Genomic DNA, 13,142 nt, shown 5'->3' on the forward strand with positions numbered 1-13,142 from the left:
TGTTCTTTGTATTTTGGGTCAGTACTCATCAAGAATAAATGCTGAACTTGTTTTTAAGACTGGTCTCTTGCTAATTCATGCAAATGATAAACTTACAACTTATCATGAATTAGAAATGAGTGCGAATTGAATTGATTTCGGCAATAAAACATAAAGGGATTAAGAATTCCTCTATCAAATGTATTGTGATGTAATGTATTGTGTTGTATTGTGATGTATTGTGATGTAATGTAATGTATTGTGATGTGATGTAATGTATTGTGTTGTATTGTGATGTAATGTATTGTGATGTAATGTATTGTGATGTAATGTATTGTGATGTGATGTAATGTATTGTGTTCTATTGTGATGTAATGTATTGTGATGTAATGTATTGTTATGTAATGTATTGTGTTGTATTGTGATGTAATGTATTGTGATGTGATGTAATGTATTGTGATGTATTGTGATGTAATGTATTGTGATGTATGTATTGTGTTGTATTGTGATGTAATGTATTGTGATGTAATGTATTGTGATGTAATGTATTGTGATGTAATGTATTGTGATGTAATGTATTGTGATGTAATGTATTGTGATGTAATGTATTGTGATGTAATGTATTGTGATGTATTGTGATGTAATGTATTGTGATGTATTGTATTGTGATGTAATGTATTGTGATGTATTGTGATGTAATGTATTGTGATATAATGTATTGTGATGTAATGTATTGTGATGTAATGTATTGTGATGTAATGTATTGTGATGTAATGTATTGTGATGTAATGTATTGTGATGTATTGTGATGTAATGTATTGTGATGTATTGTATTGTGATGTAATGTATTCTGATGTAATGTATTGTGATGTATTGTGATGTAATGTATTGTGATGTAATGTATTGTGATGTATTGTGATGTAATGTATTGTGATGTAATGCTCCGACCTGAAGATGCAGGATGATCTATTTTGGAGAGCGAAAGATGTAAAGCAAAGACATTCGAGCGATTTTTAGTTTTAAAACTGCAGCTGCAATAGAAAAAAAAATCTTTACAATTAACAAAAATGGCTGCAGAAAATCGGTCAACTAGTCACAATACAACAAGTTACAATGATGAGGTGATAGGTCTACACATGCATTGTGAACTGCGCTCCGTACTGAGATGGGCTGTGTCCCTCACCCTAAACGTTGATTTATCACGCAGACGTGGGAGAAGACAGATTTAGACATATCATTTAGCAGGTCCATTTAACACCACGCTGTTCATATAAATAATGTATTATATTTTCCCAGTTTCTCGCAGTTATTTAACCTGGGAAAGGGGGTGGTTTTGGGGCGGTAAATCTCGGAAACCGGGTTCCCGCCATTCAATCCTAATCTGTTCTCGTTTTACAAGGTATAAACCTCAGTAACAGTTAAACATTTTAATTTGGGAAGTATTTTGTCTGCTACATGTGTCAAGTCTCTAAATGAGACAAACAACTGCACACGGCATATTAAATTAGTAATGTCTCTCCATTATTTTAGATGAAAATGCTCAAACTCCGAACATATCGCAGTGCGTGTCCGGATAGCACTTCACTCTGAAGTCTTGATGACTCGGTTGAAGGGGCTATCAGAGGGTCTAATTAGGCCTTAGACCCTCCACAATCTGTCCAATCAAATCTCCTGTCTACGCAGTATGATTCCCAATCTGCCCAGTCAGATCTCCTGTCTACACAGTATGATTCCCAATCTGCCCAGTCAGATCTCCTGTCTACACAGTATGATTCCCAATCTGTCCAATCAGATCTCCTGTCTACACAGTATGATTCCCAATCTGTCCAATCAAAACTCCTGGTGTGTTAGTGTAGTGCTAGATAATAAAAATTTTAAAAAAAAAGCCTGCACACCCTTGAATTCTACAGCAGCACTAAGGTTGCCCAACCAATGAAAAATAGAACAACAAACGAATGAAAGAATATCTGACAAATAAAAAATGTATCTTTATTGGTCGATACCTGTTTTCATAAAGTTCTGTAAAAAGATTCAACAATACAGTATCAGCAATGGCAACAATAATTAATTCACTCAAACTAAATGACATGTTTTTGGTTTTTAATAATAATTTTAAAAACAATCTAAGTAAGTGCAGGCAGTAAGGGAACCCTGTAACAAAATGGTTGCTTTGTGTCAGTGGTCAGTAAGGCATTATAAGGTCTGTCTGGAGGACAGTGTGACATTGCTGAAATCTGACTGTGGTGCAGTCGCCTTGGTTTGGCAGTGGTCCGTAGTGGGAGACACACACACACACAGTGCAAAGCACTGATATTATCTGAGAAGATTGATGTCCCTGTCAGCCAGTCACACACACACACACCGACACACACACACAAATCTCCCTGAATATAGGAAGAGAAAGGACTGTGGATGGAGGGACCACAGAATAAAGGACTGTGGATGGAGTGACCACAGAGAAAGGACTGTGGATGGAGGGACCACAGAGAAAGGACTGTGGATGGAGGGACCACAGAGACTGTGGATGGAGGAACCACAGAGAAAGGACTGTGGATGGAGGGACCACAGAGAAAGGACTGTGGATGGAGGGACCACAGAGAAAGGACTGTGGATGGAGAGACCACAGAGAAAGGACTGTGGATGGAGAGACCACAGAGAAAGCTGCAGTGGCTCTACATGTTACCATTAGTATATTATTGTTATATCCATGAAGAGACAGATGCTGCCTTAAATCAGCTAGGCCATCTGTGTGTGTGTGTGTGTGTGTGTGTGTGTGTGTGTGTGTGTGTGTGTGTGTGTGTGTGCGTGTGTGTGTGTGTGTGTGAGTGTGTGTGTGTGTGTGTGTGTGTCTCCGTCATGTGTTTGCACACATCCACATGTGTCTAGCCAGCAGGTTGTAAGGTGAGATGGTTACGAGTCACTGGGGCCGGGCCTGACGTGGGAAGAAAGGTTCTGTCTCAGAGGGCGTGGCTAAGGGGTCGGCCGCCGTCATTCTAAACTCGGACCCTTGACCTCTCTGGATCACCACCAGCACGCCAATCAGAATCCAGAGAAAGAAGTTCACCCACACCGCAGTCTGGAGAGAGAGAGAAGAAGACAAGGGGGGGGTGATGTTGTCAGATAACTCTGTTAAGACTGACCCCAGACCTGCACAGTCCAGTGTAGAACTCTAATACTGACCCCAGACCTGCACAGTCCAGTGTAGAATTCTGTTAATACTGACCCCAGACCTGTACAGTCCAGTGTAGAACTCTGTTAATACTGACCCCAGACCTGTACAGTCCAGTGTAGAACTGTGTTCCCGTGTAAGGACTGATCCAGGTCCTAGACTGAGCCTCTTCACAGCTAGATAAGAGGGAGAAAATCCAGAATTCATTCATTTGCAATAGGAATGTTTAGACACTTTACAAACATCCAAGTTTACACACTCCTGCCCACAAAACTACACTCCACACAATACTACTGTCCACACAATACTACTGTCCACACAATACTACTGTCCACACAAAACTACTGTCCACACAAAACTACTGTCCACACAATACTACTGTCCACACAATACTACTGTCCACACAATACTACTGTCCACACAAAACTACTGTCCACACAATACTACTGTCCACACAATACTACTGTCCACACAATACTACTGTCCACACAATACTACTGTCCACACAAAATTACTGTCCACACAATACTACTGTCCACACAATACTACTGTCCACACAAAATTACTGTCCACACAATACTACTGTCCACACAATACTACTGTCCACACAAAACTAGTCGTATGGGTGGCAGTACCCACAAACCATTTAGAGATGTATTGGTAGTAGCAGTACCCACAAACCATTTAGAGTCGTATTGGTAGTAGCAGTACCCACAAACCATTTAGAGATGTATTGGTAGTAGCAGTACCCACAAACCATTTAGAGATGTATTGGTAGTAGCAGTACCCACAAACCATTTAGAGATGTATTGGTAGTAGCAGTACCCACAAACCATTTAGAGTCGTATTGGTAGTAGCAGTACCCACAAACCATTTCGAGTCGTATTGGTAGTAGCAGTACCCACAAACCATTTAGAGATGTATTGGTAGTAGCAGTACCCACAAACCATTTAGAGATGTATTGGTAGTAGCAGTACCCACAAACCATTTAGAGTCGTATTGGTAGTAGCAGTACCCACAAACCATTTCGAGTCGTATTGGTAGTAGCAGTACCCACAAACCATTTAGAGTTGTATTGGTAGTAGCAGTACCCACAAACCATTTAGAGATTTTATATGAAGAAAAGCTAGTTTAGGTAGATGTGTATGGTACCTGGTGATGTTGGGGACAGCGTGTAGGACAGAGACACACAGAGAGTCTCTTCCTCTCTTCAACACACAGCCCGTCACCAGGAGGAAGAAGAGAAACACTCCACACACCACCAGGGTCACGTTGAGCCATAGACGCTCTCTGGAAACACACAGACACACACACACACACACACACACACACACACACACACACACACACACACACACACACACACACACACACACACACACACACACACACACACACACACACCATAGAGAAACACACACACACACACACCATACAGAAACACACACACACACACCATACAGAAACACACACATACCATACAGAAACACACACCATACAGAAACACACACACACACACACACACCATACAGAAACACACACATACCATACAGAAACACACACCATACAGAAACATACAAACACACACACACACACACCATACGGAAACGCACACACACGAATGACGGACACACACACACACACACACACACACACACACACACACACACACACACACACACACACACACACACACACACACACACACACACACACACACACACACACACACACACACACACACACACACACACACACACACAGGTCATAAGGTTAGACAGACAATGCGGAATGTTGCACAATGCACATAATAATGGGTTAAAAATGGCAACACCTACACATTAGTACCTGGAGTCGCCAGCCAACGAGGAATTCCACAGAACGAAGGAAACTGCAGACTGAGCTCTATTTTGGTGGCTTCTGGTACATTCTAATGACTTGACTCAATCTGATTCCGAATTAACACCGGTACCGAGAGGCAGGACATCGCTGGCTTTGTGACTGACAGGCACCTAGCCTATTAACACAGGTCCCGGGAGGCGGGACATCGCCGGCTTTGTGACTGACAGGCACCTAGCCTATTAACACAGGTCCCGGGAGGCGGGACATCGCCGGCTTTGTGACTGACAGGCATCTAGCCTATTAACACAGGTCCCGGGAGGCGGGACATCGCCGGCTTTGTGACTGACAGGCACCTAGCCTATTAACACAGGTCCCGGGAGGCGGGACATCGCTGGCTTTGTGACTGACAGGCACCTAGCCTATTAACACAGGTCCCGGGAGGCGGGACATCGCCGGCTTTGTGACTGACAGGCACCTAGCCTATTAACACAGGTCCCGGGAGGCGGGACATCGCCGGCTTTGTGACTGACAGGCACCTAGCCTATTAACACAGGTCCCGGGAGGCGGGACATCGCTGGCTTTGTGACTGACAGGCACCTAGCCTATTAACACAGGTACCGGGAGGCAGGACATCGCTGGCTTTGTGACTGACAGGCACCGAGCCTATTAACACAGGTACCGGGAGGCGGGACATCGCTGGCTTTGTGACTGACAGGCACCTAGCCTATTAACACAGGTACCGGGAGGCGGGACATCGCTGGCTTATCAATAGAGAGCACTAGAAGATGCATATCGTTCATTCTAGTGGGAGAGGGCTATAAGGACTTTTTCTGACTAGCGAATTTAATCTTTTAAATGACAAGAATCCTTGTTAATGAAATGGAATGCTAGCAGATACCCATAGACTCCCAGTCATTGCGCGCTAACACTAGTTAGCATTGTCTCGCAAAACTGCCTCTGACTTCCTTCATACTGCACACGGAGACATAAAAGTGGTATTCACAAGTTCATCTGACTCCGAGGAAGAAGATAACGGACTTGAAGTATTTATTTAACATTTAAAAAAAATCCCTATGTAAAAGCAGCCCCCCCCACCCAATATTAAAATCTCAGTGCAGCTTTCTCTTTCTCTTTCTCTTCGCTAATGATGTGTGTGTTCAGTCAGGAAAAAGTCAAGGGGTCTGAATACTTTCCCGAATGCTCTGTATATAGATAGACATGTACAGTGATATGTAGAGAAACACTCACCTGTTAACCCCTCCATCCAGACAGCATGTATATATCCAGTACAGTGATATAGAGAAACAGAACACTGCTACGCATACTGAGATAGCAGAGACAAAGTAACAGAGCGAGGGAGAGCTGGAGGTCTGGACCAATAGGGAGTCTGATGACGAGTTGTGATGTACTGTCCCATACAGGATACAGAGACCACTGAAACTCCCCTGGACAGAGAGAGGGGGGTAGGGGGCGAGGAGGGGTAGGGGGGAGAGAGATCATCAGCCATTGTTAGTTTAAATGTACTGAAAATCCACAAAATTGACAACATGACCTGTCATAGTGTTTCAAAGAACTCTCTGTCCGTCGTCCTGTCCGTCTGTCTGTCCCTCTGTCCTGTCTGTCTGTCTGTCTGTCTCTCTCTCAGGGGCATCATTTCAGCTAAACCACGGAATGGCAAAGCTTAATTAGTGAATTTATACATTTAGTTCAAAGGTTTTAACATGATGTGAGGAACAGCAACATTGACTCCAGCCATTATCACCTTTAGTTGCTGTAGCACCATTCACCCCAGAGTCAGTAGGGGACTGAACATTCACCCCAGAGTCAGTAGGGGACTGAACATTCACCCCAGAGTCAGTAGGGGACTGAACATTCACCCCAGAGTCAGTAGGGGACTGAACATTCACCCCAGAGTCAGTAGGGGACTGAACATTCACCCCAGAGTCAGTAGGGGACTGAACATTCACCCCAGAGTCAGTAGGGGAATAGTAAATAAGCATCATTGCTTTTCTATGGGTTTATTTTGGACCTAAGCTTGGACCTTCCCTCCTTTGAAATAATGACTCATATTGTTAGGGCAGAGACATAAGCATCTCGTCATTATATACAGATCTCTGCTATCCATGAAGACAGCCATACAAATGGTCTGCATGGTCCTAAAGTCAAGTCAGTCCTTCTTATACCTCTAAACTACATTTGTCTTTTAAATCGGGATTGGAATGATTTTAGTAGCCTATTTTAAATGGTTGGTGTCGAGCTCGCATACCCAATTGACGCCCCTTCTCAAAGCATGCGGTCTATAATTTGACTCTCTTGACCCTCTCTTTCTCTCTCCCCTCTCTTTCTCTCTCCCCTCTCTTTCTCTCTCCCCTCTCTTTCTCTCTCTCCTCTCTTTCTCTCTCTCTCTCCCCTCTCTCTCTCTCTCTCTGTCTCTCTGTCTCGGTCATTTTGCTCTTGACTCAAAGCATGCGGTCTATAATTTGACTCTCTCTGTCTCTCTCTCTCTCTCTCTCGGTCATTTTGCTCTTGACTCAAAGCATGCGGTTTATAATTTGAAACCAGGAGACCGCAGCCAGGTCACATGATAAATGTCTGTATCAGAGCTCTTGGGTTTTAGTTCCTCGTTACTATAGTTACACATGACTGTGTCACATCTTTAGCGTCACTTCCCAGGACTGATAATTTAGGAACAAATGAAAGCTGTTTGTAAGAGAGGTCATGTGTCACTATAGAATGTGGCCAGTTGGCTATTGTAGGTTGAACATGAACTTGAACCAGGCTAAATAGCTTTAAACTTGCACTATGCAGAAATCGCTCCAGCATTTCCTGGTTGCTAAAACTATTAATAGTTTGCCGAATTTCAGTTTACGTGAAAATAACATAGTAACGTGTAGAGAATATATTTTACATAACCAAAAATACTGTTGTTTCAGCCGTTTGAATCTGGTGTACAAAACCGAAAGTTAAAGACGCAAAAAGCAGAACTTAATAAGTGTACGCATAGAGATAGCACACAGATAACAGAAGGGCATCTTATTTGACTTGCTTTCAAGTAGAATGATGAATTTATAACTCACATTTTATACGTGAATTTGGTCGCCCCCCAAAAAGGATACACATGGCCACTTTAAGCCCTGCCTTGGTCGAATGAATATAGCGTTAAAAGAATTGAAGTGGGTTTTCCCGTAGCCATACTGGTACATAATAAGGATGGTGAAACTGGTACAGCATTAGGAGAAAGCAACGAGGCAGTCAGTCATATGACCCGTTTCATACACTTTCAGAGTCCTGCTTTCTCCTAATGTATAATACGCGCATTCAATCATAAGACATCAAACTATTCTCCCCAAGTCAAACTCATTCTATCTGGTGATTCAGATAAAGAAATGTCAGCTTGGAAAGTAAATCAAAGTAAAACTTACAACTGCGACATAACAGTCAGTCCAAAGCAGACAGCCAGTCGAAACAGTATGTCAACATTAGCCTACCAGTGTCTGCAAAGTTAACATGAGAAGACAAACGTTTTTAACTTTCTTTACCTGTGTGATAGTGAGAGAAGCCGCCGTGACGATTCCACAAACGAAACAACTGGCGTACAATCCCATCTCGAGGAGAAGTAGCCACGGTATCTTCGCTATTGCCATCATCGTCCCCTACTCAATCAAGCCCCCTCTATCTCTCTCTCCGGGATCTAACAGACCGCCTGACTGACAGACCGAGCCAAGCCGACAACCGGGACGCGCTCCAACCGTTTATAACTGCGTTCTGGAACTCCCTCCGAGGCGCGCATTCGTCACAGTTAAAAACCACCGGTGCATGCATCCGGAGAAATCGAGAAATGTCCAATACAAACTATAACTATCTAGAACAACTCTTTGACCTGCCCTGTCCTGGTGTGAAGAATTGAATGATAATCTCATCAGATAATTTTACATGGATATTGTGGTGGTTTCTCTATTTCTAGATGCGCAATAGAGGCTTATTGGAGACCCCCAAATCCCAATATTGACTAAGAGAAGGGGGAAGGGGGGAAAGAGTGATGGGGAAGGGGGAAAGAGGGGGTAGAGATGGATGGGGGGAGAGGAGGAGGGATGAGACAATGAGAAGAGAGAGGGAGAGCATCAGGTCGAGGGGATGAGACAATGAGAAGAGGAGGGAGAGCATCAGGGAAAGGGGAGGAGCCAATGAGAAGGGAGAGGGTCAGGGAGGAGGGAGGAGGGAGGAGACAATGAGGAGGGTGAGCATCAGGGAGAGGGGAGGAGGGAGGAGACAATGAGGAGGGAGAGCATCAGGGAGAGGGGAGGGGGGAGGAAACAATGAGGAGGGAGAGCATCAGGGAGAGGGGAGGAGACAATGAGAAGGGAGAGCATCAGGGAGAGGGGAGGAGGGAGGAGACAATGAGGAGGGAGAGCATCAGGGAGAGGAGGGAGGAGACAATGAGGAGGGAGAGCATCAGGGAGAGGGGAGGGGGGAGGAAACAATGAGGAGGGAGAGCATCAGGGAGAGGGGAGGAGACAATGAAAAGAGAGATTGAGAGCATCGGGGAGGAGGGAGGAGACAATGAGAAGAGAGAAGGAGAGCATCAGGGAGGAGGGAGGAGAGAATGAGAAGAGAGAAGGAGAGCATCAGGGAGGAGGGAGGAGACAATGAGAAGAGAGAAGGAGAGCATCAGGGAGGAGGGAGGAGAGAATGAGAAGAGAGAAGGAGAGCATCAGGGAGGAGGGAGGAGACAATGAGAAGAGAGAAGGAGAGCATCAGGGAGGAGGGAGGAGACAATGAGAAGAGAGAAGGAGAGCATCAGGGAGGAGGGAGGAGACAATGAGAAGAGAGAAGGAGAGCATCAGGGAGGAGGGAGGAGACAATGAGAAGAGAGAAGGAGAGCATCAGGGAGGAGGGAGGAGAGAATGAGAAGAGAGAAGGAGAGCATCAGGGAGGAGGGAGGAGACAATGAGAAGAAGAAGGAGAGCATCAGGGAGGAGGGAGGAGACAATGAGAAGAGAGAAGGAGAGCATCAGGGAGGAGGGAGGAGAGAATGAGAAGAGAGAAGGAGAGAGGAGGGAGGAGACAATGAGAAGAGAGAAGGAGAGCATCAGGGAGGAGGGAGGAGACAATGAGAAGAGAGAAGGAGAGCATCAGGGAGGAGGGAGGAGACAATGAGAAGAGAGAAGGAGAGCATCAGCTATAAATTTTTCAGCCAATAAATAAAGTCCCAATAGTTTGTCTGGGATAAATGGTTGAGTACACTATCAAAGTAGAAACGAAAAAACAAACACATTTGGTTCCTTAAAAGTTGTGGGAATGTATGTTTTTGGTTTGACGTTGGTTGCGGGAACGAAGGCCTACATTTCCTGACCAGTAAAAGGGGATTTTTTTAATGTTTTGAGAGTAGAAGTGAACATTTCTTCTGTTCTGGGAACCTTTAATGTTTTAAGTTGCAGGGAGGATCTGAGAACGTTTTACTCTGATGCCTTGAAAGTGTCACTGGGAGGTAATTTTCGAGCTCTTAGAATGGAAATGGTAGGGTTTTTTTCTTTTCGAAATGTGTTTTAATAAAGTTTTCAATAATATTGCAAGCTCATTTTGGGTAAACTGTTTTTTATATCCAAGCACAAATAGGACACATGGAGATTCATTTCCTTAGGCATTAAACTTGCAAACACATTTATGTTGTATTGTGACAAGGCATCCGTGTGATTTGAACCGATAATTTTTTGAACACCGTGCCACCGGACGGACGCAAAAATGCAACAGAGCCGCTGGAAAACATGTGACGAGGCATCATTTACCGGGCCAGTAACTTCTCAGCGCATTTTTTTTTTTTTTTTGCATAACGGTTTAACATTTGGCTCTTGTGTCAGTCAGTCTACCATTGATGACGACACGCAGAAAAGTCATGCTGTCCGTCTTTGAGCGATATGATTGGCCGTTCATTCAAGCACCACTACCTCCCGGAGAGTTGCAACTTCTCCAGGAAGTACAGTACAGAAGTTGATACATACGGTAAAAATTTACTCTCTAAGCTTATTTATTTTAGGGAAAGTGATTTACAAAAGTAAATCTTCAATATTGAACATACTAGCAAAATGATAGCTACTGTTCATAGTCTGCAAGAATAAACCGACAAAAATACACTTTAGTGTTTGTTTTGGCTAAAGGCTAGCCTGCTGTAGACAGCTATAGATCTGTATGGAACACAGTTGTCTTAAAGGGGCAGCATCCTATTTTGAGATGTAAAACAAACAAAAAAAATCATTTTTCCAAAATAACAGACTTTAGAAGCAAAAAAATGAATGCAATGGATATAATGCAATTCTAAAGAATAAGAATAGAGCCACTTTTAATACCATCATGTTTTTTTAATACATTGACTTGCCACTAAGGCAAAGTCCCTAATTGCAGAACAGACTCTGGGAAATTCAGTATTACACAGAGCCATGACTACATGCTCTTCAGGAACCCAGTGCATTTTAAAAACTACACCCATGTCCAGGCCAGTAGAAATTTGAACAAGATAGAGAGCGTTTTGTTTTATTTATTCTGAGGAAGGAATATATGTTTTTAAATAACATTATTAGAACGTTCTTTGAACGTTACATTACCATTGGTTGTGTTTTTTTTTTTATGGAATGTTTTCTTAAACGTTCTGAGAACGTTCAGAGTTTTTAAATATCATTCTTAGAACGTCCTCTGAATGTTACTAAAGTTATTTTGTTTTTTATTCTAATGTTTTCTCAACATTCTCAGAACAATTTGAGAACATGACTTTTAAATAGAACCATGAAGGGAGAGGGAAAGAGACAATAATTAAATAGAACCATGAAGGGAGAGGGAAGGAGACAATAATTAAATAGAACCATGAAGGGAGAGGGAAGGAGACAATAATTAAATAGAACCATGAAGGGAGAGGGAAGGAGACAATAATTAAATAGAACCATGAAGGGAGAGGGAAGGAGACAATAATTAAATAGAACCATGAAGGGAGAGGGAAGGAGACAATAATTAAATAGAACCATGAAGGGAGAGGGAAGGAGACAATAATTAAATAGAACCATGAAGGGAGAGGGAACGAGACAATAATTAAATAGAACCATGAAGGGAGAGGGAAGGAGACAATAATTAAATAGAACCATGAAGGGAGAGGGAAGGAGACAATAATTAAATAGAACCATGAAGGGAGAGGGAAGGAGACAATAATTAAATAGAACCATGAAGGGAGAGGGAACGAGACAATAATTAAATAGAACCATGAAGGGAGAGGGAAGGAGACAATAATTAAATAGAACCATGAAGGGAGAGGGAAGGAGACAATAATTAAATAGAACCATGAAGGGAGAGGGAAGGAGACAATAATTAAATAGAACCATGAAGGGAGAGGGAAGGAGACAATAATTAAATAGAACCATGAAGGGAGAGGGAAGGAGACAATAATTAAATAGAACCATGAAGGGAGAGGGAAGGAGACAATAATTAAATAGAACCATGAAGGGAGAGGGAAGGAGACAATAATTAAATAGAACCATGAAGGGAGAGGGAAGGAGACAATAATTAAATAGAACCATGAAGGGAGAGGGAAGGAGACAATAATTAAATAGAACCATGAAGGGAGAGGGAAGGAGACAATAATTAAATAGAACCATGAAGGGAGAGGGAACGAGACAATAATTAAATAGAACCATGAAGGGAGAGGGAACGAGACAATAATTAAATAGAACCATGAAGGGAGAGGGAAGGAGACAATAATTAAATAGAACCATGAAGGGAGAGGGAAGGAGACAATAATTAAATAGAACCATGAAGGGAGAGGGAAGGAGACAATAATTAAATAGAACCATGAAGGGAGAGGGAAGGAGACAATAATTAAATAGAACCATGAAGGGAGAGGGAAGGAGACAATAATTAAATAGAACCATGAAGGGAGAGGGAAGGAGACAATAATTAAATAGAACCATGAAGGGAGAGGGAAGGAGACAATAATTAAATAGAACCATGAAGGGAGAGGGAAGGAGACAATAATTAAATAGAACCATGAAGGGAGAGGGAAGGAGACAATAATTAAATAGAACCATGAAGGGAGAGGGAAGGAGACAATAATTAAATAGAACCATGACGGGAGAGGGAAGGAGACAATAATTAAATAGAACCATGAAGGGAG

The 13,142-nt window shown here is 42.8% G+C and overlaps 2 protein-coding genes across 2 annotated transcripts in view; both read right to left on the reverse strand.

Moving 5' to 3' along the window:
- Window positions 1-1,945: 1,945 nt before the first annotated feature.
- On the reverse strand, window positions 1,946-9,004 carry LOC124014182 (transmembrane protein 179B-like). The gene is made up of 5 exons (XM_046328942.1): window positions 8,530-9,004; window positions 6,239-6,435; window positions 4,301-4,438; window positions 3,246-3,324; window positions 1,946-3,055 (listed from the first exon to the last, which is right to left on the reverse strand). Exons 1-5 carry the CDS (start codon window positions 8,635-8,637, stop codon window positions 2,897-2,899), a joined length of 681 nt encoding a protein of 226 aa, XP_046184898.1. The 5' UTR covers window positions 8,638-9,004; the 3' UTR covers window positions 1,946-2,896.
- LOC124014181 (prospero homeobox protein 1-like) overlaps window positions 1,946-13,142 on the reverse strand; it is a 30,918-nt gene continuing 19,721 nt past the window's right edge. Inside the window, exon 6 of the mRNA XM_046328941.1 lies at window positions 1,946-2,828. The gene's annotated coding sequence lies outside the window, so the exon portion shown is untranslated. The remainder of the gene's footprint in view (window positions 2,829-13,142) is intronic.

Source organism: Oncorhynchus gorbuscha, linkage group LG25 (genome assembly GCF_021184085.1).
Source record: "Oncorhynchus gorbuscha isolate QuinsamMale2020 ecotype Even-year linkage group LG25, OgorEven_v1.0, whole genome shotgun sequence".
Taxonomy (NCBI): domain Eukaryota; kingdom Metazoa; phylum Chordata; class Actinopteri; order Salmoniformes; family Salmonidae; genus Oncorhynchus; species Oncorhynchus gorbuscha.

Bases quoted from the DNA above. Each gene is read 5' to 3' on its own strand.
- LOC124014182 (XM_046328942.1), bottom strand. From the start codon at position 8,637: ATGATGGCAATAGCGAAGATACCGTGGCTACTTCTCCTCGAGATGGGA. The intron at 6,436-8,529 runs GTAAAGAAAGTT...CTCTCTGTCCAG, and splicing joins CTTCTCTCACTATCACACAG to GGGAGTTTCAGTGGTCTCTG. The intron at 3,056-3,245 runs GTCAGTATTAAC...CTCTCTCTCCAG, and splicing joins CTGGACTGTACAGGTCTGGG to ACTGCGGTGTGGGTGAACTT.